The sequence below is a fragment of the Motacilla alba genome, chromosome 4 (genome assembly GCF_015832195.1).
Source record: "Motacilla alba alba isolate MOTALB_02 chromosome 4, Motacilla_alba_V1.0_pri, whole genome shotgun sequence".
NCBI classification, from domain to species: Eukaryota; Metazoa; Chordata; class Aves; order Passeriformes; family Motacillidae; genus Motacilla; species Motacilla alba.
The window spans coordinates 9297826-9323003 of NC_052019.1; the positions used below are offsets into that span (position 1 = coordinate 9297826).

At 39.1% G+C, this 25178-nt stretch overlaps 1 protein-coding gene across 2 annotated transcripts in view; it reads left to right on the plus strand.

Moving 5' to 3' along the window:
• The window catches only part of MSANTD1 (Myb/SANT DNA binding domain containing 1), a 39126-nt gene extending 17011 nt beyond the window's left edge, over window positions 1–22115 (plus strand). Inside the window, exons 1-5 of one of the 2 annotated variants that reach the window (XM_038136673.1) lie at window positions 59–80; window positions 1464–1556; window positions 1990–2254; window positions 12109–12393; window positions 21071–22115. In XM_038136673.1, the coding sequence (XP_037992601.1) occupies window positions 2001–2254; window positions 12109–12393; window positions 21071–21311 (780 nt within the window). In that variant the 5' untranslated portion in view covers window positions 59–80; window positions 1464–1556; window positions 1990–2000 and the 3' untranslated portion in view covers window positions 21312–22115. Of the gene's footprint in view, window positions 1–58; window positions 81–1463; window positions 1557–1989; window positions 2255–12108; window positions 12394–21070 lie in introns of those variants that run through there. The other variant, XM_038136674.1, reaches the window with a different exon arrangement.
• Window positions 22116–25178: the final 3063 nt, after the last annotated feature.

The following is a 25178-nucleotide window of genomic DNA, read 5'->3' on the forward strand; positions in this document are numbered from 1 at the left end:
GTCTCCCAGCTGGCCACCCAAGAGACAAACCATGCAAGATCATCATCACAACATATGCTGCTATTTACACATTTTTAAAGGTAATAGCTGCTAGGCTGTCATATTAGTAGTTAAAAGCAGTTATTTGGAAGCTAGGGGATTTTTTTCTTTATTTCTCTCCTTTTTTATTTTTTCCCTTAGGAAGGCAGTGACTCAGCAGGTATATTTCTGACAGAGACATGCTCAGGGTTGGATCAGTGGAAGTTCCTGTGTGAAGTACATGTAATTCTACCCCCTCATACCCCCACCTTGTTCTGTGGTATGCTGCTATGCCTTCTGCAATATGCAGTAAAATAAATAAAATAGAAAGAAGGCAATGGTCCCACAAATGTCACTAGTGTACCTTTTAGGAACATGATGTGCTCTCTTTGCCATCTCCAGGGTGCAAACCAAGCTCTGCATTTTTAAACTATTGTTAAGATCAAGGATGTGGTTATGAGAAGACTTACAATTTATAGGATACTTAAGCATTAAGGATTGAGGCACGAACATTTCCTGGGGATTAACGACTGGCTGGGTGAGCCTCAGGCCATTAACCCCTGCCTGCCATTAATCTTCAGGAAATGCCCTGCAGTGAGGTCGTTATTGCTGTTATATGCTGAAACAGAATAATAATAATAATAATAAGAAAGGTCCGTGGATTATTTATTTATATTTTACATAACACAATTCTATTGGGACTGTAGGAAATGAACATCTTTCTATTTAGCTGGTGGTAAGCTGGAATTAATGCAGTTCCTGCATCTCACTCTTTTGTGGAAGATTATAGTCAGACTGCAGGAGTGTAAGTGGGGCAGGATTTGGCCCACTGCTTGTATTGCAGTGTTTAATACAATGAATATGCTCTGCTTCTCTGATATAACTGCTGGCACAATTTAGCCCAATATAAAAACCAGCTCAAAATGCTTGTTTTACAGCAAAGCAATTTATTCACAGTTCTAAGCATCTCGCAGCCTTTTTTTAACTCGTTGAATAATCCTTTTAGGTTGCCCATAAAGCAGGTGAAATGCTTCTGCTGCAGTCCTAAGGCAGAACACAGGCTGCATAAATAGCATCTAAATTACTAGGAATACAAAATACACATACAGTAATACATACCTACAAAGGCAAATTCATACTGACAGGACTGCAGTGTGTGCTTATCAGCAGCAAAACATCTCGGGCAAAAAAAAAAAAAGTGGCTTTATATTGAAATTTTGTATGTATTTCTCTCTGTATAAACACTTAAATGCTATTTTTTGCATGTTCTAAAGCCCAGATGCAGGCTCCTTTTTAATGAGCCTGCCTGCTTAAACATTTATTAGCTTAGAGATGTATAGTTTTCATAAAGCTGGCTGATTCTTTTTGCAGAATATCTTTGCAAAAAAAAAAAAAGCTTTTTTTTTTTTTTTTTTTTTTTTTTTTTTTTGTGTACATGGCCTCAGTCCTTGCAACCTCCTAGAGAGTCTGTCAAGGCACAACTTAAAAGCTCGTTCAGGCGACCATGACCCCCTGCTAGCAGATTGTCTGCCTAAAAGGTAAGGGAAAGCTAAAAAAGAAGTAGAAACTTAAAAGTAGCTTCTCAAAGGCTGCATAGATCTTTTTTTTTTTTTTTTTTTTTGTTAAACCTAAAGTGTTTAAAAGCTTTAATATTGATGGCCTGTCAACTTTGTCCTGATTCTTTGGCTTTCAGTTAAAAGGTTTTTGTTGTTGTAGCTTATGCAGTTGCTCTGTTGCTATGGAAACGTGACATCAAAATGACGTTTCTCTGTTTAAAAGCTTTTAACTAAATTCCTGCCTGTCAGATGTAGGCCCCATTTTGTGCACTCAAGCTTCAAGCTGTTGCAAAAAGGTTTCATATGTTCTGTTGTCATTCAAATTCTTTATCCACATATGCATGTCTTGCACTACAAAAAAACCTAAACTAAAAACTCAATCTATATTAAGTGTCCTCTTTTAAAACCCTTTTAGGTCAGTCAGCAATGGCTGCAGCAGAAATTCCCAGTTACATTGTCTCTTCTCAGACTGAGAAACACAGGAGGGCCAGAAACTGGACTGATGCAGAAATGAGAGGTTTAATGCTGGTTTGGGAAGAATTTTTTGATGAGCTGAAACAAACTAAAAGGAATGCCAAAGTTTATGAGAAAATGGCTAACAAACTCTTTGAAATGACTGGAGAAATTCGCCACGGAGAGGAAATAAAGATAAAAATTACAAATATGACATTCCAGTACAGGTAAGCTTCAGTTAATTCTTTTTATTTTAAGAGATTTTAGCAGGGACGGCGCAGTGATTTTTGCCTTTCAGAAAGAAGTCTCCTGGAGGAAATCTGTCGATAAAAGATTAAAGGTTGTTCATATCGCTTTTAAAATTCTCTCTTGCCAATGCTGTTACGTCATTGTTAATTTGTCCCCCCCATTTCGTGTCAAACTCCGGGACAACTTTGTTGCTTTAAAATTAGCTGGCACTGTTATGATGCAGAGGGATGGAAATGTATTTAATGGGGAAAAGAGATTTTTTTTTTTCTCTCTCTTTGCTGAGGGGACTGATTGTGTTAGCTTGGCAGCCAAATCCTTGCAGTGAAACTCCTGCAGTTTCAAGTGGCCACTGAGGATCGGGATTGCAAGGCAAAGTTAAAAAAAAAAAAAAGAAAAAAAAGAAAACTGGAACAGAATAATGTTTTGGGGGGGGGCTGATGCTCCTCGATTTTGGTCTCGTGAGTTGAAGGGTTACACTTCATGGGGCCAAGAATAATTGAATGTCTTATTACTGAGTGACACACATTGCTATAATTATGAGCAGCAGCACTGAAAGAACTATTATATCTGCAGAGAGAATCAATGTGCACCGTCAATACTGCTCCAGAGGAGTCGGGGGGAGGGCGGAGGTGTCTATGAGGGGATGATAAAGAACAGGCAAGCAGTCAGGAGGGGAAGTTGGCTTCAGAAAATGTGAGCCATTTGTGGATTTGTTGTTTGCAGGGAGAAAAATAATTAGAACTTAACCGAAATATTTCCATTTTCTTTTCTCTCTCTCTCTCTTTTTTTTTTTTTTTTTTTTTTTAAATTCTTATCTCTGCGAAGCACAAACTGCCTCATACTGGAAATCCTGAGTGGTGATTTGAGCTAGGTGCTTGTAATGCAAGAAAATCAAATATGTGACTCTTTTATTTAATCTCTCCTCAAAGCTCATATTAATAATAAAAAAAGGGTTATTACAGCAGGCAACCATGTTAAAACTGCTCGCTTTCCTGTAAGGCACCCTTACTGTATTTAATGCAGACACTGCTCATCAAATAGAAAACTAGGTAAAATCCTGTAAACCCCTTAACTTTGAATGCCCTTCTACATTTCTATGATCCACAAACATAATGTTTAACATCATTTGCCATAATATCAAACCTGATGTTTTGTGGCAAATCCCAACGTCTCCAAAATGTTTTTATCAACCCTGCTGTAATCCCTACAGTTTCCTTCACCCAGACTGTAGATGAGGGAGCTGGAAGGAAGATAAATTTTTGTCCAGCATCACCCAGCAATTGCCACTCAGATGCAGATTTAGGAGTCGGGAGTTGCAGGCTAGCAGGCTTTTGCTTAGTCTGCTGAATCTGCAGTCCTCCCTGCTGGGAATTGCATCTCGCAGCACTGAGATTTCACAGGTGTCTGTAGCAGCAACACTGCACGAGAGTTAAGTGCCATAATTGCCAAGTGGAATAGGTTATTTCTGTCAGCCTTTGTTCTAAATTTACAGTGTTGTCATCCATCAGAGAGTCTCATTTTTTTTTCCTAATTAATGTTTTTACTTTAAAGTTGCACTGGGGGAAGGGAAGAAATAGAATCACTCGCATGCATGCACTGTGTGTGTGAGAGAAACCACACTTTTAAGAAATATCCTTCTATTTCTGTGCACTTCTGAGATTGCTTCTGTTGCATGTTGTCAATCTGCTTTTCTGTTTTGCAGTGCATGGCAGCTCCCTGCTTATTGATTGAGATGCTAATTTAGGAGAGTTAAAAACTGCCTTGTGCTGTCACAGAGCTGTTTCATTTTGTGCTCTGGAATATAAAATATATCTTCTTATTGTTTGTTCACATGCCTGTGTGCTTTGCTGTCAAGGTGAGGTGGTGTGGAGAACAGGGACAAGCAGGAGCTGTTACTCACAATTTCTAGTTTTCTGGGTACTTTTTGGTGGTGTGTGAGGATAGGGAAGGTTGTGGTGAAGCTGTAAATGATGTGAGTGGCCACCGACTGCTGGCTTTGCTGTGAGTTTGAATTTGTGTTTGGGTGCCTGCAGGACACTTGAGGAAGATGCTTTACATCACTGCATTTCTGAGCATCATTGCTGCCCTGTGGCACAAACTGGAAAAGAAGGTCCTGAGAGTGGAATAATGCTCTATTTTGAGATAATACTTTGTAAAGATTACATTGGGTTAGTGAGTGTGACATGGGAGAACGTAGCACCAGTAGCAGGAGTGAGGAGGGGTGTTCTGCACCTGGGAGCTTATTTCTGCACCCACTTCAGGATCCTGTACTCCTTTAGGCAACTCTGAATAGTGCTGCAGGGGTGGAGTGGCCTCTACTCTTCCTTTAACAGAAATAAACTGCATTTAAATATTTAATCAGATCATATTATTTACCTAAGTGTCACAATTTCATAAAGGAACATAAAAGCCCTGTCCTACAAATTACTACACGTACATATATGGATGAATACATATCTGTGTATTTTTCCCTAGAAGGAAAAAGCAGTACTTGAATATTTCTACAAGTCTTTTTAACCAAGTTCAGTTTTAAAAGTGCTGTCACTGGTGTGTCTTATCCTGGGACATCTGTTGAAACAGATATTGATGATCTGAGTCATACAGGGTTCTAAAAGAGAAGGCAGTGAACATGTTTATAATGGTGCTCTCCAGTTTGAGGATCCCATGGCATTCTAAGAGGCAGTTCAGCAAATATGGTTTTTGTTATTCTGCTTAGTGCAAGCCATTCGTTGAGTAGAAGGTGTCCAAGTCAGGCAAACATATGCCTGAGTAGGGAAGGAGTGTTTCTTGGCCAGTAATTATTGCAGTTTCTGCAGCAAGTGCAGCCTGCATGGGTGTGTACAGTGGCAGGGGCTCAGGAGGGGCTCCCACAGCAGGAATTCACGCTGGTTCTGGGTGTGTTTGGATCCCATGTGGGATCTTGTCCTGCCAGGTAAAGTTACCTCAGGTATAGCTCAGTGTGCATGAGCATCTCTCACATAAGAAATTTGAGGGTGTTCATATCCCATTCCTCCACATCTGAGGGGAAAACATTATTCAGGTGTTAAAATGCCAAACAGAAATCAATTTTATCTCATCATTTCCTCCTTGAATTCTTGTGTTTTTTTCTGCCTGCTCTATATTTCAGCAAGGTGACAAGAGAATGAGAAGATGTTTAGAGAACAGTTAGGCTGAGCTGTGGAAAGCTTTCTTTATTAAGAGAAGTGAAAAAAACAAAAGTTTGTGAATGCTAAAGGAGTTTCAGCGGTGCATACAAATATGCACTATTTTTCAAACTGTAAAGCAGATTTTTTTCGCCAGAATACAAGAAGTTATTTATAAGAATTGCAAGGCAAGAAATGCAAAACTAGTTAAAGTCATACAAATCTGTATTGCACTGCATAATTAGCATGTGGAACTGATTGCCACTGAAAATCATTGACAGCAAGAGAGCAGCAGGTTGTTTTAGTATTATTATTATCTTTACTAAAGATTATTATTATTATTTTTACTAAAGATTAGATTTATTAAATAAAAAACCAGATGTTGTTTGTCTTCCAATTAGGTAGAGTTATGAAAGACAGCGGGTTTCAGGATATTACTGGCTGTTGATGGAAAAATAATAATGTATTTTTATGGGTGAATGTGCCCTCAAAAGCTGTCTGTCAAAATCATTCTTGAAGTATTCAGCACTGACCTTTGTCAGAAGACAGTGAGACAATGGACTGAGCTGGCAGTGATTCCTGTATTCCTCTGCATTTCTGTAGTCCAAGTGCATTTGGAGGAAACTAATCAGGGAAAAATATACCGTGACCTGAAGTAATTCTTACTGGAGTATCAGTATATTAAGGGACCATTTCATCCACCGTGGAAATTGACTGGGTGGAAAATTCTGCACAGTGCCATAGGTGGAAGGAAAATTCTTTCTGCAGGTGTATTTGAGTAAAGTTCTGCTTTTCGAGATTGCTGTAAAATCTGAAATATCTGCTGTGGATAGATCAGCCACCAGGTTTTTATTGTTCTGCTTCAAAGATACCTGTGTGGTGAGCTGCATGAACCTCCCCATTTATCCATCCTAGAAGAAGGAAAGGCTGAGTCAAGCTTCCTGGAATTCAAAGTTAAGCTTTCACATGTGCTGGTCATCAAAAGTTTTCCTGAGATTAGTGTGCCAGCTCTTGAGGTTGAGCATCCCTTAGAGTCTGTGCCCAGTTCTTTGTGTTGTGCAGCCTCCTTGGGGCTATCAGCTCGTGAACCTGTAATTATTCCTTCTAAAAGAAAGCACGGTCCTGTCACTGCTAATGTGCTGATCTCACTGTGTCACAGTGCTCTGTGACTGCTGTTATCATATTGCCACTGACACAATACTAACCAAAAAAAAGAAAGCACAGCTTGCACAGTGGTCCACAGTTTTGACTGATTCCTTCAGATGTTTAAAAATAAGAACTGTGTGAATGCAAATTTATTATTTTCAAAAACATCACCCTCCCCAAAGCCTAGAAAACAGGATGCAGCTGTTGCTCTTTGATTTGAATCGCAGTCAATTAATTTTAATGATTGGTAAATTTGAATCAGTCTCATGATTTGAATGAAAGAGTAGTCTAATTTTTTATTTTCATGTGTACATGATAGCAATTAAACATTTTTGCTTGTGTAATCCATTGCTATACACTATGACATTATGGAACTGGAAAATTTGACCTCTGTTACAGCAAATGATAAGATGTGAGAGTAGCCAAATTACTGCAAAAAGTTGAATTTGAAGACTTTACTATCTTTGTCTTTAATTTCAATAATTTATAGCAGATGCACAACGTAGCATTGTACTTTCATCATACTTCTTTTCCTCACCATTGATTGGTTCAAAACCAGTTGCTATTTATTATTTATTTTGAAAGCTTTTCCTAGAAACCCCAGGAGATGGATCTTGTATCCATTCCTTAAGGCAAGTAGTAATATCAAATGCTGCAATAATAATAAAAAAGCAATCCTGCTTTGAGCAAAGTCTAAAAAAAATGAAGCAAGTTATAGATTGCTTGCTTTTTGCTGACTAAATAATGATGATTTTCAAAAAAACCAAAACCTCTTTAGAACATAATATTGTGATAGGTTTTTTTTTTTAGAAGGTAGATTAATAGGCACAGAGAATAAAGTCTGAAAAAAGGTCAGTGGCAGTACAAATGACTCAACAGTTGTCCCAGTCTATTCAGTGGAGCATTTTGGCAGTGGGATCTCAAAGTCCATTAATTTATTCACTTCTCTGGAATAAGACAAGCAATCACCTTTTAAATTAACTCAGTTGGCATGCTTTGGGTATTTGTCCACTGGAAATCTGACTTTGATCCCTGAGTTTTTGGAGAGAGTTCTCAGTTGCCTCTGCTCTCAGCTGGATTTTAATAGAGCCTCATGAAACAGCAACAGGTCCAGATAAACTCAGTGTGAATTTGTTTTGCAAGCTCTGCTGACTTTCTCACTTACCTCTGTTTCTTACCTCATTTTTCCTGCATGGCTTGCTCCCTCAGGCAGTGATGTGCCCAATTGCACAGTGTTAATGTTTGGCTCATCTTGCTCTCTCATTTCTGGACTATTGCATTCCAGCCTTCCTATTGTCCTGTTTCTTTGAACATCCTTATGTTTCATTAAAACAAACAAAACCCCAATTCTATCTCTTGGAAGCAGCTAAGGTTGCTGTGATGAGTTATGCTAATGACCGAGGGCAGTAAATTAATCTCTGCTTTAGACTCCAGTTTTTCCAGGGTTACATTTACCTCAATGCAGGCAAAAGCTCTCAGCTGTCTAACTAGATTTTCTGGACTTCTGGCAGTTGTAGAAAAAGTATTTAAAAGTTAGTAAATCCTGGAATTTGATATTAGTATTATGAAGGTAGCTAATCTGTTTGTTTTTACCAGGAAGCTAAACCATCAACACTATTGCAGTCAGTGTTCTCCCTATTTACCTCCACCTGCAGCATTTCTCCTTCTCTTCCAAAGGACTGACACTCCTTTTCCCTTTATCTTCTCATCTCTTTCCCTGTTTCATCCTTTTTTTTTTTTCTGTGTGTTTGAGCCAGACTCCATACAGGACTCCATACAGGATTGCTGCTGGTGCTGCTTTTAAGCTAACACAGTTCTCTTGTCTGCCTCCTGGTAGTGATCCCTTTTATTTAGCTCGGAGCTGTGGTAAGCAGTCAGAAGTGGAATTAGTATCCATCCAGTGCATTGAGAGCCAGAGAAATACCCACATTTATATAACTGCAAGTCTACAGCTCTGTGAGCAGACAATAAACAACAGCTCTTCCTTCCAAATTGTCAAAATTCTGTAAGAAAAGGGGGTCTGGGTACACAGCTGAGCTCAAACAGTACAAAAAAGTATTGACCTACTCAGGCAAAATATCTACTCCTGGAAACTTTCCATTGAATCATAGAATGGTTCAGGTTGGAAGGGACCTGTAAAGACCATCTCTTTCCAACCCCTCCCATGGGAAGGGACACCTTCCCTAAACCAGATTGCTCAAACTGGCCTTGAACGCTGCCAGGATGCAGCACCCACAGCTTCCTGGGGCACCCTGTTTCAGTGGCTCACCACTCTGATTAAAATTTCTTCCTTATATCTAGTCTGACTCTACAATAAAGTCTTCCCAGAGCCTTCTCTTCCCCAGGCTGAACAATCCTGTCTCTCTCAGCCTGTGGCAGAGTTGCTCTGAGTATTCTTGTAGCCTCCAGGTGGGGTCTCAGGAGAGCAGAGGGGCAGAATCCCCTCTCTCAACCAGCTGGCCGTGCTGCTTTTGCTGCAGCCCAGGAGAATGGTTGGTTTTGTGGGCTACAAGAACATTGCCAGCTCATGTCCAGCCTCCCACTGACCTGCACCCCCAACTCCTTCCCTGTGGGACTGCCCTCAATCTCTTCATCCCCCAGACTGTCGTTATATCTGGGTTGCCCCAAAAATCACCACAGGGTGATTTAATGGAAGCAGATGCCAGTATTGAGGCTGGGGGTAGCTGGTGTCTGTATTTCAGCCTTCACTGCCCAGGTGTCCCAGCCAGGTGTGCCTGCAGCAGAGTTATCAGAAATACCAGCAGTAGGAAAGGACTGAGTCAGGAAACATCTCTGAAACTTTGTGAAGATGGAGGGAGGTCTCTAGGGACCAGAAAAAGGCTGTTGAATCTTCAGAAAGGCAGGAACAGGAATTAAGAGTTCTTCCCTTCAACTCCTTAGAAGACCATTGAGCAAGAAGTTTTGGAAGCAATTTCCAGTCATGGAAAGAAGATGGGAATAGCCAGAACGGATTTACCATCACTTCTGACTGACCTGCTTGCTTTTTTTTTTTTTTTTAAAGACTAAATTTGTGGATGAGGGTAGAGCAAAGTATTGTCTAGCTCACAGTACAAGCCCTTTTGACACAGTCTCCAAGAAGATCCTTGTATCCAAGCTGGGATGTTATACTGCAGGGGGAAGGACTACCAGCTGGCTGGAAAACTATCCGGATCTGTGGGCAGAGAGTAGGTGTCAATGGTTTGTATTCTGCCTAGAGGCTCATTCCCAGTGGAGAACTGCAGGTGTTTTGTACTGGGACCTGCCCTGTTTAAAATCAGCAATCCAAAGGCGAAGGTGGAGTTCACTGGTTTGCAGATGATGCCAAACTGGGGCTGCAGTCTGCACCTGTGGGGGCAGGACTGCCACTCAGAGGGACCTGGACAGGTTGGGAAGTGGGTGACGGGGACCCCATCAAATTCAACCAGATAAATACAAAGTTCTCCTCCTGGGATGGCCAAATGCTGGAACAGGAGGGCTGGCAGGCAGCAGCTCTGCTGGTGGGGACCTGGGACTCCTGGCTGCCATTGGGCTCGGTACAAGCCTGTTCCCAGAGCAGCCAGCAGAGTATCAGCTCTAAACTTGTCCTGCCCTTTTTGACACAATGCTTTGCAGTCCTAAAGGCTCAAACCATGTCCCACAAAGTCTTAATGCAGCTGCTGGACTTGGCAGTGACCTGGCTGAAATGTGGTCACCCCTGGCTGTTGCCACCTCTTCCCTGGGGATGACTGACCGCAGTGAATGGACTGCATAATTGCAGTTCAGTTTTAAACCTCATGGCTTGAACACATTGAGAGTTTCAACACAGGCAAACAAATATGGCATGTAGGCTTGGCTGCTAGCTTGTAGTGGCATAATTGATCTGTTTTTCATGCAAATAGCCTCAACAATTGAACTAAAAATAATCAATATTAATTGATGGTTGTTGTCAGGCCTGGGCTTAGCTATTTTCTGTCTGTGCTGGATGGGTATGCATGTATTTGTAGGCTGTGCTCGATATTCTCTGACTATGAAATCGCAGCAGTAGCTTGTGAAATATGTATGAAATTAAAATTTTGAATGCATAGAGGGCATAAAAGTATGGATAGCTGTGAGGCTCTGCTTTGCAGGACTATGATGTACATTTCTAAATAGCTGGAAAAGCTCATCAGACCTTGCAAGGACAAGGAAAAAAGAATCCTTAAATGGATTTAAAATCTAAGCAAATCTTACTGCCTTCTTTTCTCTCTAGTGGATTTCCCCTTACTCTGGGCTGATAGCATTTTAAAAGGAAGAACTTCAAGTTCTCACTTTTAAGTTTGGCACCACTGTTTTCATGTTTACATGTTATTTAATTCTACCCCTTGCAAGACTGGTGTGGGCAGGATGGATTCTGAGAAGGAAAAACCTGAAAGGCTTCAAGAAAAAAAGGGTGGGCCAGGTGTCCAGGAATGGTGGTTTTTGTTTTATGGTTTGGGTTTTTGTTCTGCAAATGCAAACCTCTAGCTGTGAGAATCAGATTTGGTTCAGCTTTTTTGTTAATTTGAATGAAATCTGGTTTATGAAAATGGGGCATTTATCATTGGTCTTGCCTTTCCTGTTGTGTTCCCTTCCTGCATTTTGATTCAGAGTAACAAGATCTGAACTGGGAGAGGCAAATGAAAAGAAAGTTTGGGACTCTAGCTGGACTGTGGAATTTCTTTGAGATGTATACTACATCTATATACCTCAGTTTTATATTTCTCAGTAAAAGAAAATAAAATAACACTGGGTAAGTACTGGGATAGCAGTGAACTTGTCTGAGGACTGAATAATAAATCTCATAAGATACACATGAAAGCCAGGGTCATGGTTGATAGACCAGTGTAATGTAATGATTTTGTGCATGCTGTTTCTAATGCATTATTAACTGTTTTAGAGGTTTTTTTTTTGGTTTTTTTTTGGTTTTTTTTTTTTTTTTTTTTTGTAAATTAATGAAACTCTGTACTTTTCCCTACCCTTATCTTTATTCTGTAACAAATGGACGGATGTCTGTATCTCATGGTTGTTACAAGGATATTTACCAAGGCATTTCAGGGCTTTTAAGCCATATTAGAAAAAGAATATGCATTATATTTATAGTCCCTTGTATTCATAATAGAAAATAAATATTCATTCTTCAAAGCATGAAAGCACAGGGCTGCCCTCAGTTTAGTAAAGGCTGTGGTGTGTAGCTTAGTCCAGCTGTCAGGGACTGCTGTCAGATTGGTTAGCTGGGTATTCCATAAGGGGAAGAAAATTATTCAACCACCAACACAGTCCTGTTTCCATTAGAAGTTGTAATGTTCTTTATGTGTATTGAATTTCATTTGGGGTTTACATGCAACTTTTTATAACAGGTCAAACCTAGGAAAAGAACCTGAAAGGCTTCACTGGAAGTTACAGAAGAAAAGTGGCTAATTTTATTCTCATTAAAAGCATTCAGTTTGACTCCTACATGTGACCAGAACAAATGTTTTGAGATCTATTTGTATGAAAAGTGCTTTTTGTAGGAAAACACGCTTTAATGTTGTGTGCCTTTTTTACAGGAAATTAAAATGCATGACTGACAGTGAAACTGTGGCACCTGACTGGCCTTACTACAAAACCATTGATAGGATCTTATCCAAAGTGACAGAGCACAGCGATGTGAAAATGCACGAGAACCAGCAGCCAGGTCCTTCTACATCCCAGACAGAGGCCTCGCAATCTCCGTCAGCCAAGTCCACGCCTCTGTACTTGCCATACAACCAGTTTACATATGAAGGAAGGGAAGAATGCTTTGAAGATGAACATTCAGAGAGCTCATCGAGCTTGCTTTCTTACAAGCTGAGGTAGCATCTATTTTCCCCTCTTTTTAGGATTTTGCAGAATGAACCGAATTTGCTGTGTAAAGGGAACACCCTCACACATTTTTCTCTAACAGCTCTTGTATTTTTTTCTGTAAATCATAAATGAGATCTGTTCCCCAATCTCAGTCACTTTGCTGAATTAGGGCATTTTCTTTATTCCTTTATGAAAGACTGGAAAGGAGTAGGAGAACTGGGCAAAAAGTTGTATATTATTGCCAAAACTCAGCATGCATGTCACGGCTCACATCAGGGAGAGTGTTCATAAAAGCAGTACAGGCATGTTCAAGAGAGTCCTGCGGTGCAATCAGAGATATAACACACTGCTTAGATGATTTTTGGCTTGCTCTAGTTTTGCTTTTGATATGAGTATGAAATTTCTCTGGCTTCAGTTGTTATTAAAATGGTGAAAAGATGCAAAATAAATATTTCTGTGGACACTGAAAAGCTGCTCATGCAGTTTGAAAGTACATTACATTATTTTAAATACAATTGAGAATGTAATTTTTTTCAAATTAAATGCTAGTTTGAGAGGCATACATGTGATTCCTTTTTTTTTTTTTTTTTTTAATATGATTGGAGTTCCCTGGAAGGCAGCATTTTAACAAAAGGCAGGGTTGTACTCTTGATACAAATTTCAGACTTTACTGGTCTCATTTTTCATTCAGAGTGGTGTGAAATAAGAGCTGATTACAGTTTTCTGGCAGGAAGAAAGTTGATCCTAGAGATCCTTATCATGAGTATGTGAGGCTTTAACTGTAACAGTAAAATTACCTGTCAGTCATGCAACTGTAGAGATGTTGAGCTGGAAGAGGAACCAACTGAGCAAGTTCGAATTATTGTTTCCAGACCCACCCTTGGATGAATAAAACTAAGTTAAATTCATTCAATCATTCAAGCACATAGTCCTTGAATAACTGATTATTTTAAAAAATCCTTTTTTTTTTTTTTGGCAACGAATATTTACGAGGGTGCATAACTTTTGAATTACAGCAACCTTTTTGTTCACAAGCAACAATTTGTTTTCATCCTAGTCCATTGTAAGTAGTTGATATTCCTGACACACAAACTCGCTTGACTTTAGGATTTGCAATCTCCACAGTCACACTTCAGATGCAATAACTTTATTCCCAATTGGATTTACAATAACTTTATTTAATGTTTAATTAGAAGGTCACATTTCCACAAACATTGTGGAGTTTATTCACTCGACTACTTGATAGCATCAGGGTTTTTAAAAATGGATGTTAATTGGATGTTAAGTTTTTTCAGCTTAGGGACAACTCCAGGACAATACAGATTTTGTACCATAAGAGAGGACAGAGGTTGCTACACCAGGCTTCACTACAGAACATGGACATGTCTCACAGAGATCAAGTTAATCAACCCCAAATCCACATCTGTTGTGCCCACAGTTTGCAGGTGGACTCTCAACTCATGTAGGTGCTTTCATTTACCACTAAAATGGACTTAAATCAGTCACTAAATTATAAGCTCTGGAAAATTTAGGCTATGATGCATTTTTTGCCAGCTTCAGGTTCAGTGGTTTGTTAATTTATTTGTAACTTTATCCAAGGAAATACCCTAACCTGTTCTAGTAAAAAGTATTTTAACTTTACTTGGCTAAATTTAGGAACTGCATCTCATTTAAATCCAGCCCCTAGTGGCACAGGCTGGCTTTCAGCTGGCTGCAAGCTTGGGGCAGGTAATGCCACTCAGCCCCTGCAATGCTGCTGCCTGCTAGGAGTGGCTGTACTGGATGGCTCAGGAGGTCTGGGAGCTGCAGGGAGGGACAGGGCAGCTCTCGGGATGGCAGGACCTCCATACCTTCAGAATTCAGCCATGGTCTCACAGTCTCCACTATGAAAGAATTTTGTGCCATAGAATATTGTGCATATCGTTTAGCAGCAAGATAGTTACACAGTGACAAGTTGAAATACAGTTCCCCTGTTTTAAAAGCAAAGGAGAAGTAGAGCAGTAGATGCCACATGAGAGATCAGTGTAATATTACAGGTGAGCATCATGACTGGATTAAACATTAGAAACCACTTGTGATAATGGGGAATGTGTCTGGAAGGAGAAAAAGTGTTATTCCAATATTCCTAGGGGGTTTGAAAAGCTTGTCCAGCTTTGACCTGTTTAATTTAGGCTGATGAATGAGAGCAGAGTAGGGAACCCTTTCTTGGCCAGAAGGAAACACGTTGCTTGCTAGTGATACCACATGGGTTAAAATCACTTAGAGCTGCCATGGTTAGACAAGGAAGTTAATTATTTTACTAATGGAAAATTATGAGCTGAGGAAGCAATTTATAGCTTAAGCAATTAGTGTCTCATCCTGTATTTGAAAAACACTTTGAAATAGCCAACAACAGAGAAAAGAATTAGCATAAAAAACTTGGGTCCATCTTGGCTGTTTTATCAATGCCCTTGCCTCTGAATAGCAGACAATTGATCCAACAGATTCAAAAAAAGAACAAAACTCGGGGAATTGAAATCAAAAGAATGTTTTAGGTCCTCAATTTCCCTATTTTGAAAAATACACACTCATGTCTATATGAAAATGCAGATGTGTTTTGCAGCTGTATATTTTACAACTTACATTACGGGATTTTTTCTTCAGTAATAAAAATCCTAATGTTAGGGCAACAATTGATAGGGAAAAAATGTTTCAAACAGTAGTTCTTTTAAATAACTTTTAAACTACTGAAAACTTTTCTGCTATTCCTTTAAACTCTCCAACACAGCCTTAGAGTGTCAGCTTTGTGTTTTTCACAGTATCTTTGAACATAGCAGGAGTCTACTTGGCTATATAAATTATAGTTTAAAAAAATTCAATTGAATGTTTAGCTTTCATGATAGCAAAAAATGTCAAGTTTTGTACTTCAATCAGTGCATATATATTGTCAAGCTAAAAATAGTTGAAACTGGTTTTCTTTGCACTCTGTTTGAAAACTTTGAGTTGACCTTCTTACAAAACCCAAATTTTGCTGGTTAGTGATAATACAATTAATGTGAGATAAAATTAACTTGAATTTTTGTTTCAAGTGTGTGGATGAGGAAAACATTTGGAATCCCTTTAAAGGAGTGCCTGTAATTGCTTAGTATTGTTCTAACACTGCTCTGACACTGTTATACAGTACAAAACATCTGACAGTAATAGAATTATTCTATTATGGTCATAAAATATAATGCAATGTGGTGGAGTCTTGTACTGCAGCTTAAACTTTTCGAATCCAAATTCCTGACACCACTGTAAATGACTTTTTATCTAATTGAAAACAGTGTTTTTTCACCCTGTGGATTAATTGATGGTCTTTGTTTTCATAGTAAAATAATGACAGAACATAGAGGCTGTGAATGTAGCTCAGACTTCTTGTGTTCTGCCATTTCAATTGTACTGAAGATGGGGTGAAAGAGTTACTTTCATGGATTAAACGATCATAATAAAACCACTGTGCTATTTAGTCTGACTTCTTGTTAGATACCATTTGAATTTGGTCATTTTTTATGTGGAGCCCAGAAATGTTATGGAGAGGGTTCTTCCCTCAGCAGGGCACTTCTGCACTCAGGAGCCCCCTGTCTCTGCTGTCCTCCACTTTGTTCCTATGATTTGTTTCACTCTGGGAAATACTAAATGTCTAGTCTAGACCTGATAAATACAGAAGATGGAGAATTTACTCTTCCCTTCTCTCTAGTGATAAGCAAACCCTTGTTTAAATCAGTCCCTTGTTTCTAATGTGAATTTAGTGAGTGAAACTTTCAGATGTTACTTCTGCTTACCTTTTTATTTAGTAAATTGGAGAACCTTTGAGTATTTTTCTCTTTCTGGCAAGGTGGTTGTGTGCTATGATTTTACCGTCTGGTATTTTTAAAATTTTTAAATGTAGATGAATTAATTTGCTACAGAAAGTTTACACAGGAAGAAAAAGTAAGAATTGGTAACATTAACTAGCCAAGATATGGATTGAAAGAAGTGCATTAAAACTTTGTGATGATGCTAAGTTGGGAAACAACATATTTGGCAAAGACTTTACTATTTCTAAAATTATGCTACAGCTATTTAAATCTGAATGGGCATCATCTACAAAGAAGTTTGAGCTTTAGGCTATGTGCATTATGTAGTGTGCTTAACTCATTATGCAGCCTTGTTATCCTAGCAAGGTGCTTTGCCCAGGCTCCAAGCCATTTGTGGTTCTTTTCTGTGCTTTACTTCAAGGATGAGTCTCATTAATTCCTGAATGCATTTGAATGATTGAATGAGCCTAGTTTGCCAGAAGATCCAGGTTGTCTCATCCTCAGTCCTTATGGTCTGAAGATCTTTTTATAATCTCTAATATTAATATTGTTTATATCCAGACCATTGTTAATTCTTTTACTAAAGACATGGATTATGGAGGTCTGCTCAGATTTATATGGAGCTAAAAACCCCCCAAACCAGTGAGAAACAGCTTTTGGGTGTTAAAAGCCATAAATTCCAAGAACTGATGGTACTGGAGACCTGTTTGCCATGAAGTAGTCAGAAATGAGGAACTGTTGTTAGGGCTTTGTGAAGATAATGCATTTTGATAAACAGAGAACTCTTTGTATTCAACTCCTGCTTCATTAATTATTCACACATGTCCCTGAAACAAGCTGTATAGGATAAGTGTAAGCAATCAATCAAGGAAATTTTAATTGAACAATGAATTAAATTGGTATTAGGTAGGCAGACAGCAAATACATTTGAGATTTGCCTAATATGTTGCCTGATTGTATCTGGAGGTTTGCATTGTTCCCCCTCATGTCCATTACATGTAGTCGTTTCTGCTCAGTCTCCTTGGTGAGATGGAACAATTTCTTTCCCTTGGTTTGCTTCCTTGGAACCCTCCTGTTTTAAAGCATAGCAGGGAAACAGCTTCATGAGGTTCTGTTTGGAATATGGTCCCAGTGCCAGAGCCCTTCCGCACTTGGTTCATGTGGTCAGAGGAATACCAGTGCCAATCTCTTGTATACTCTGCTGTAGGCATTGGGAGCCCAGCAGAAGAGTACCAGCAGATTGTGTTTGAGGTCCTTACTTCTCCAGACCCTTCTTTCCTGAGATTTCCCTCAAAATCTGCCTTCAGAGACTAGGCTTGGCAAAGAGGGAGGTGCTCCTTCAGCAGCTTGTGGATGCTGCCAGGATCTGCTGCCCCCCTGTTGTCACAGAGCTGTTGGCTGCACAGGAACACAACATGGAGAAGAGGCATCAGGAGCATTGATGCTACAGCCATCATCAGTAGCTCCTTATTCTTGTGCTTATACACTGGCAAAGGAGACATGCTCCTAGCTGGAACTGTTTGAGGACACTGGTGCCGCTTGGGTTACTTGGTGCTGAACCCATAATCCTGCTTCTCTCTTGAATTTGTTATAAAAAATTACTGACAGAGAGGGTCTCTGCCATGCTGCCCAGGACACCTAGAACTTCTCAAGAAAGATGGCTCAGAATCTGAGAAAACACTTCAGTATTCAAATAACTCATCACTGGATGGGCATCACTGGACATTTTTAATTGTTTCATGTTGCAAGTGCTCTTCGCTTGTAAATTAGCATCTTTGGAGCCTTCTTTTGTGGGGCCCTTCTCAGGAGCTCCCTTTCAGCAGCAATTCTGCAAGAGGAGAGGGTTGTAAATGCCAATTCCTTACTGTGAACTTGTGAGTGACCACAGAACCCTTTCAATATCAGTCAGTGGAGAGAAAAGGAGACTGGGACCATCACCAAAGCTAGGGCTTTCTGAACATTTCTGAAATAAGTATTTCTTTTCAATGAAGGCTAATTACCAAGTTGTGTTTTGTTATTGTACACAAATGTAGGGAGTACTTGGGAGACCTTGAAGAGTTCTTGGGCCATTGCTTTTGGGAGAACTTCTCTGTGCTAAAACACAGTTCTGAGCTAGCACTCTTCAGTGAGTACTTTTTTAGTTATTAGCAGACTGCAGATACTGCTGACACAGTAAAAATTTGCTGCTCCTTTGTCTCTGGAGCTGTGCAAGGCACTTACTGTCTTGGATGTATGGTTTCATGTCTTACAGTTCTTTGATGGATTTAACTGAAAACCAGGTAAAATCCTTTACAGACTCTAGGAAAACACTTCAAAGATTTTTTTCTCTTAAAAATAAGGCTTATTTTAGATCTTTCAATCTAAACCACTCCATCTTGTTTTGGTTTGGTTTGATTTGCTTTGTCATTGTTGTCGTTGTTGTCTCAGTTGAAATTAAAGCCCAAATGGTGGCTACTGTTACCAAGAAAGACATACAATGCTCAGTGCATCTCAGTACCATTGACAAACCTCAGGTTTTCTCTCTCATTCCTTATCAAGGACCATTCTCACCAGTGCTTATGTCGACAACACACAAGCCCTCTTGTGGAGTGAGTTCGTACTGGTTTCAAGACAAGAGGTTTTACCACAGCTACTTTCTAACACTGTATGGTGAAGAGAATAGAGATTCATCAAGTTTCCAACATTTAAATCCTCTGTGAAGACAAGTTTAAATTCAAAAGATGACTTTGGGTAAAATAATATCACCATTTCAGAAAGTTTCTTGCTCTGCCTACCAGAAAGCAAGCATTCATTGTGAATGTGACTGCAGTGATGGGAACCTTGGAACAACAGATTCAGTGCTGTCCTTAGACAACAGACCTGCTGTGGATCTTTTCCACTTGCTTGACCTCTTTGAGAACCACATTTGAAGTAATTCCGGCCCTTAGACTTAAGGGAGACAAACAGAACTTAGTGTTAGCCAAGACCCATTCTCACAGGATTGTGAGATTGATGATTTCAGTGATCTGAAGTAAGCTTGACCCACAGTTTTAGCAGCCCCACAGTTTTAGCAGAGCAGCATGTATTTATTTTATTCACATTTATTTGATGCCCCAAATCAAATATGCTATATAGAACCTGCAGAGCTGAGTTTATTGTATGCCTTCCAAAGTAGACAGTATCTCACCCTTTTTGGGTCACTGTACTCTTAAATGTCAAGGGGGTTGAGTCTTTTTCTTATATTTGCATTAAGCCTTTTAGATGCTAAGGATTGTTTATCTCTTCTGCTGACAGATCTGAATGTCACAGTGACTGCTGCACAAAGCCTGTCAAGTAGGATAAGAACATGAATCAAATTATGATACAAATCTGTCACAGCTGAGTGACCTCACCCCCACTACCCTTCTTCACATTAATAAAAACACATTTCTCAAGAGTTCAAGTTATCCTTATTCAAGGATGTCTTAAAATCTGCAGCATGTTGACATGGCATTCTAGTCACAACTGTACTATCTCATTATTGCATTTCACCTAGGAAGGATACCGCATTTGGCAGAACACGACTGAGATTGCTGTTTGTGTCAAGGGACTTCAAGACACATCATCAGATAGCTTTGATGTTGGGGACTCCAGTCTGGAGTTACAAAAGGTGTAAATGAAGACATGGTCTCTCACTTAAAGTTAGGAAAGGGGTTATCCAGCTCTAACTGGAGGTTTCTCAGATGTGTAGTAGACTTACACATATGCCTTCTACTTGCCTTTCTTCCTCTTTCACAGTTTAGCATGGTTCCTTCTTAGGCTGCAGGTTAAGAGACACAGATCTGTGTGTGTGTGCTCTCACTGGTATGCCACATGGGCTGGTTTTGACTGTGTGGCTCTGTCACCCCAAGTTAGAACAGCCATGTGACCTTTACTCCTTGAGAGCACTGTCTTTATTGCCATGGTTATCTCTCTTCCAAAACAGAAACCCAGCATGATAAAGCATAGAGGAAATTCTGAAAGTGTTCCCCAAATTCCACATGGCAGCTCTGCATATTTCACATGAGGATGTCCATTGCCCTTCTCTGGACACGCTCCAGCCCCTCAGTGTTTTTATTCTCATGAGGGGCCCAAAAATGGACACAGGACTGGAGGACTCACCAGCGCCGAGTACAGGGTGACAGTCCTGCCCTGGTCCTGCTGGCCACACCACTGCTGATCCAGGCCAGGTGCCATTGGCCTTCTTGGCCACCTGGGCACACTGGGCTCATGGTCAGCCACTGTCAACCAGAACCCCCAGGTATTTTTCTGTCTTTTCAGGCTTTTATGTTGTTTATAACGTTTTGTAGTGGAATATGAAAAAAAGAGTGGTCAGTGCCACTGCTGTGTCTTGGCACAAGAGCAAATTCTGAGACTCATATTCTGGAGTGGGACCAGCCTTACTGATGCAATGCTGTAAAAAACAAGCTGTGAGATACTATCACATGTAACCATGCAGCACTTTCGCTGGATTGGAATGGTTATTTGCAGCTTTAAAATTGGAGTTTCGATGGCCAAATAAGCCAAATGTCTCTCCCAGGACAGTGTATAAATTCAATGTGTAAGACATGTCAAGATTAAAAAAAAAAAAAAAAAGCCTAGTATTCTGCAGGGAAAATTCTTATTAAAAACAATGAGATGTAAAACCTTTTCTTTTTTTTTTTTTTTTTTTTTTTTACAATCTGTAACACTATGCAATAATACATTAAATACTTATGTTTTGGCACAAACTTGAGGTGGAATTTATTGGGGAACACAGGGGTTTAAAAATATGATTAGGTTGTAGCTTGGCCAAGAATATGCTATCGAATTTTGGGTTCTCTTTTTTTATAAATATGACTCTAATTTCTAACAAATATTCACATTTCAGAGCTGAAGAAAGACCGGTTAAGAAAAGAAAAATGCAAAACTGCAGTTTCCAAAAGAAGAAGCTAAAATTAATGGAAGCCATGTTGGAAGAACAAAAGAAGTTGAGTAGAGCTATGGAAGAAACCTGTAGAGAAGTGCGTAGGATCCTGGATCAGCAGAACATCATCCAAGTTCAAAGCTTACAGTTACAGGAGAGAATGATGAATCTACTGGAGAAAATGATCTCCAAGTCTAATGTGTAGTTTCCTTTGTGAATGCCTCTGAGATTACTATTGCTATTATAGATAACCATTTATTGCACACCATATGTGTGTCTGTTGCCCTATACCCAGGTTTTCCATGGAAATTAAAACCCTAGTGTAATCCTAGTTCAGCAAAGAAAACATAATTCAGGGTGAGAGCTATCCAGTATATAAAACTAGTGCAATATATGCCTAAGTTGAATTATTTTTATACAAAAAGGTTAAGGGATAAATAGCTCGGGGAACTGAAGTACTATTTATGCCTAAGTCAGGTATTGTTTTGCAAACAGTGGTGTTGTATATTGCTTCACATCAAGGACTGCAGCTTAATCTGTTTTAGGAGAATGAAATAGTGCATTTCTAAACATGGTTATTGCACCTTGACTTTGCTGATGATTAAACCCTGTTTTGAAACATTTGCCTGATTGTATAAGTGACCTATGGTTCTTGTGAAGAGCTAGTTGGGACCATGAGATACATAATTTTAAACTCCATGCCTGATATGAATAGTACTCTAAAGTATGAGGGTAAAAATAGTCTATTCAAATACATTTTTTGATATAAAAACAAATGCCCCAAACCACCTTCCTATATACTGAATACTAAAATGTATAGAAGATACTTGAAGTTGCTTTTGATATTAAACGTTTAAATTTTTTTCATTATTAACTGGAATCTGTTGACTTAACAAACAACCAGCAATGAAAACTTCCATTTATTCTCTATCACAAAAGAAAAGTATTGTACTGTGTGTATATACATATATATAATGTCTATCAAATGAAATAAAGAAAAAGAAGAAACTTACTGCTTATTGCTGGGCAGATGGTGTGCTTTGGGACAGCAAAGGGTACTGGGAATGGTAAGCACAGTGAGAGGCTCAGAGCCACTGATGGCAGGGGAAAGATCCGCGGCGCTGCTGCCCAGATGGACAGGGATGCACCACACGAGGGAGCCGCAGGCACGGAGGATGGTACCCAGGGAGCTGAGATGCAGCATCAGCTCGGGATGGCTCCTCCATGAAAGGGGACATTTAAATAATCTTTCGCTTAAATTCGAAAATTGCCCGGCAGAATTTCCTATATGCCTTTTCCTTTTGTGTTCTCCTTACAAAACTCCCATATTTCTGTTTGTTTTACCGTATAGGAAAGAGCAAAGGTTGGATTCCAATATAGAAACTAAAGAACTACTACAAAGAACTCAGGCCATTTTCCATTCTCGCTATTGAATAATGTCCCCTCTTAAAACTTTGTCTTTGAAGGGGTTTGCATTCTCCTATATGTGTTGTTGTATATGTATTCTCCTAATGTGTTGTTGCCTAATGGTGAGCTAAAATATTTTAAATCCCTGACACAACAAATTAATCTCTAATTATGCTTGCTGAACAGGATGAAGGTTATACTCATCAAGCAAATTAATAATACGAGGAAATATTTCTTAAAAGGTCCTCCAGGTATGAAGATTAAAAGTTATTAAATATCTAAATGTGGCCCATTCCTACTGATTTTAATTAATTACAGGATAAGGCAAATGTAGTTGAAGACTGAACTTGGAGAAAATGGTGGCTGCTGAAATATAAACAAAGTAACTGTCCCTCACCCCATCTTTATGACAGTGATTGCAAGACTGGAAAAATGCCAAGTTTCTTTTCTGATTCTGAAAAGATAGTTGTACACATTTCAAATGTAGATCTGTCATGCATTCTGGTAGGTTACATGTTCAGTGCCTCCTGACACTTTAACTTGTTTACTGCAAGATATAAAGAAATTCTCCCCTGCCTCCACAGGAATTAATAGTATTTACTTTTACTATCTACTTGAATCATATAGCAATTAAATCCAATTAATGAGCAGCAACAATGGCAGCACAGCTGAACCTTGTACTGTAGAGTAGGTAGCCCCCCTCCTTCCCTGTTATTACAGCTCCACATCTGTAGGAACACAAGAATGGAGAAAATCTTATTCCTTGCCTGCTACCATGAGGAACCATGTCATACAATCCCTTTTGTAAATGTGTGAACCTCTATCTTAAAATGAGTTAGGTATTTTGTCCCCAGAATTATACGAAGACCTGCATTACAGACAGGTAAATACAGTTTATAAAATTGCTTCTCAGATTATTCCTGATTAATTTATACAATTTTTTTCTTATATCAATGCTGATTTTGCTGCTTTATATAGCATTTACTCTTGAGAGCTAGAGGTCATGCCCCATGCAACCCTTGTTCTGATGGATAATACTCTTTTATAAGGTAGGATTTTGATGACTGTTTTGCTAATTTTGCTCTTTTGAGTTCATCCATTTTAAAGGTGAGTGACCAGAATGACTCGCAGCATTCCAGATGAGACTCGAAACATTGTCTTACATAACTGCTTTAAAGGAAATGGTGTTTTCTGGTGATTCTGAGATCTTTTTCTATATAAAACATCACTTTTAGTAGTTACATTGAAAAGTTCAAGTTTTAAATCATCATCTCTTTAACAAAAGACTTTATTCTCATCCATGCAGATTACCTGTGCTCTGATTACCTGATTTTGCCTAGAGAGTGAACACAGCAAAGCTTTAGACAAATATTACAAATTTCCTGTATGACAGAACTTTTCTAATGCTTTTTGACAAGTTGAAAATTCCCCACCTACCCAGAGTTTCCTTTGGCTGCTGTTCCTTTTGTTTCTGTAGAGACTGAAGGTTTACTTGAAAAAATAGGTTGACTGTTTTTTGAGGGGATTTCTTTTTTTTTTAAGGTAGTCACAGCCTTTTCATCTGTGTGGGACAGTTAGCTGCAGGTACAGATATTTGAATGTTTGTGATATTCAGACAGATCATAACTTGAAAGACCTGCCTAGAATTAAAATTCTTGGTAGAATTCCTGTTTTTGCAAAATAGAGACAGACACTGCTGCTGTGTCTGTATGAGTAGGGAGATGAGTATAATAAGTATTCAAGGGGAGCACATGAGGAGTTACCCAAGTTTGTCATTTAAACTATGACATTAAAGGAACTCCCTCATGGCTTCTAGAAGTGTGATCAACAAAGAAACTGCAGCACAGGAAAACAAATTTCTTATTTTCAGGGCAGTAATGGGGTCAACTCAGTTTGATATCACTTTCACCAAATGAAGTGCTTGTATTACATGTACACACACAGATGGTGCAAATGGAAAAAATGAAATAGGGGAGGAAATACACTGCCTGGAGGCAGGTGACTTTGAAAGTGATGTGACAATAAAGGAATAGGAAGCTGAGGAGGCAGCTGAGAAAATGAGACATTGAGAAACATGAAGGCAATTGAGAAGCAGATTTTGATGAAAGATGGGAAAAAAATATGTTGGACAAAAGGGCAATGCAAATGCCTCCAAAAAAACCACAGTAATGGTAGGGATGAAGGAACACAACACTTTAGATATTGAAAATGAAAGAAAAACCATAAAGCTGAAGGAGAAAACTTTGAGTATGAAAAGCTAATGCTAGTGAAATTCAGTATATTTTGAATAGAGAGCCCCTACAGGTAACTTAAGTTACAAACAGTGCAGAGCAAGGAGTGACAGTTTTTCCCACCAGAGAAAAATAAGGCTCTGAACAAACATTTGGAATCAAGGATATTTTTCACAGAGGAGAGAGGTTAAGTAATTTATAGGAGCATCCTGTAATAATTAAGCATCATTTTCTCATGCTGGTAAAATTTGCTGGGTAAAAATGTTTGTAAATTTTTAAAAATTTATTTTTACTCCTTGACTTCAAACTGGAAGTTTATTTCAGTTTATTTCAGGCCCTGCCAAGTTTAACAGTTATCCACCAGAGCAGGAGATAAATTTATGGCTGGGGAATGGCTTTTATCATATTCTCCATAAAGTACTCTCTCTTGAAAA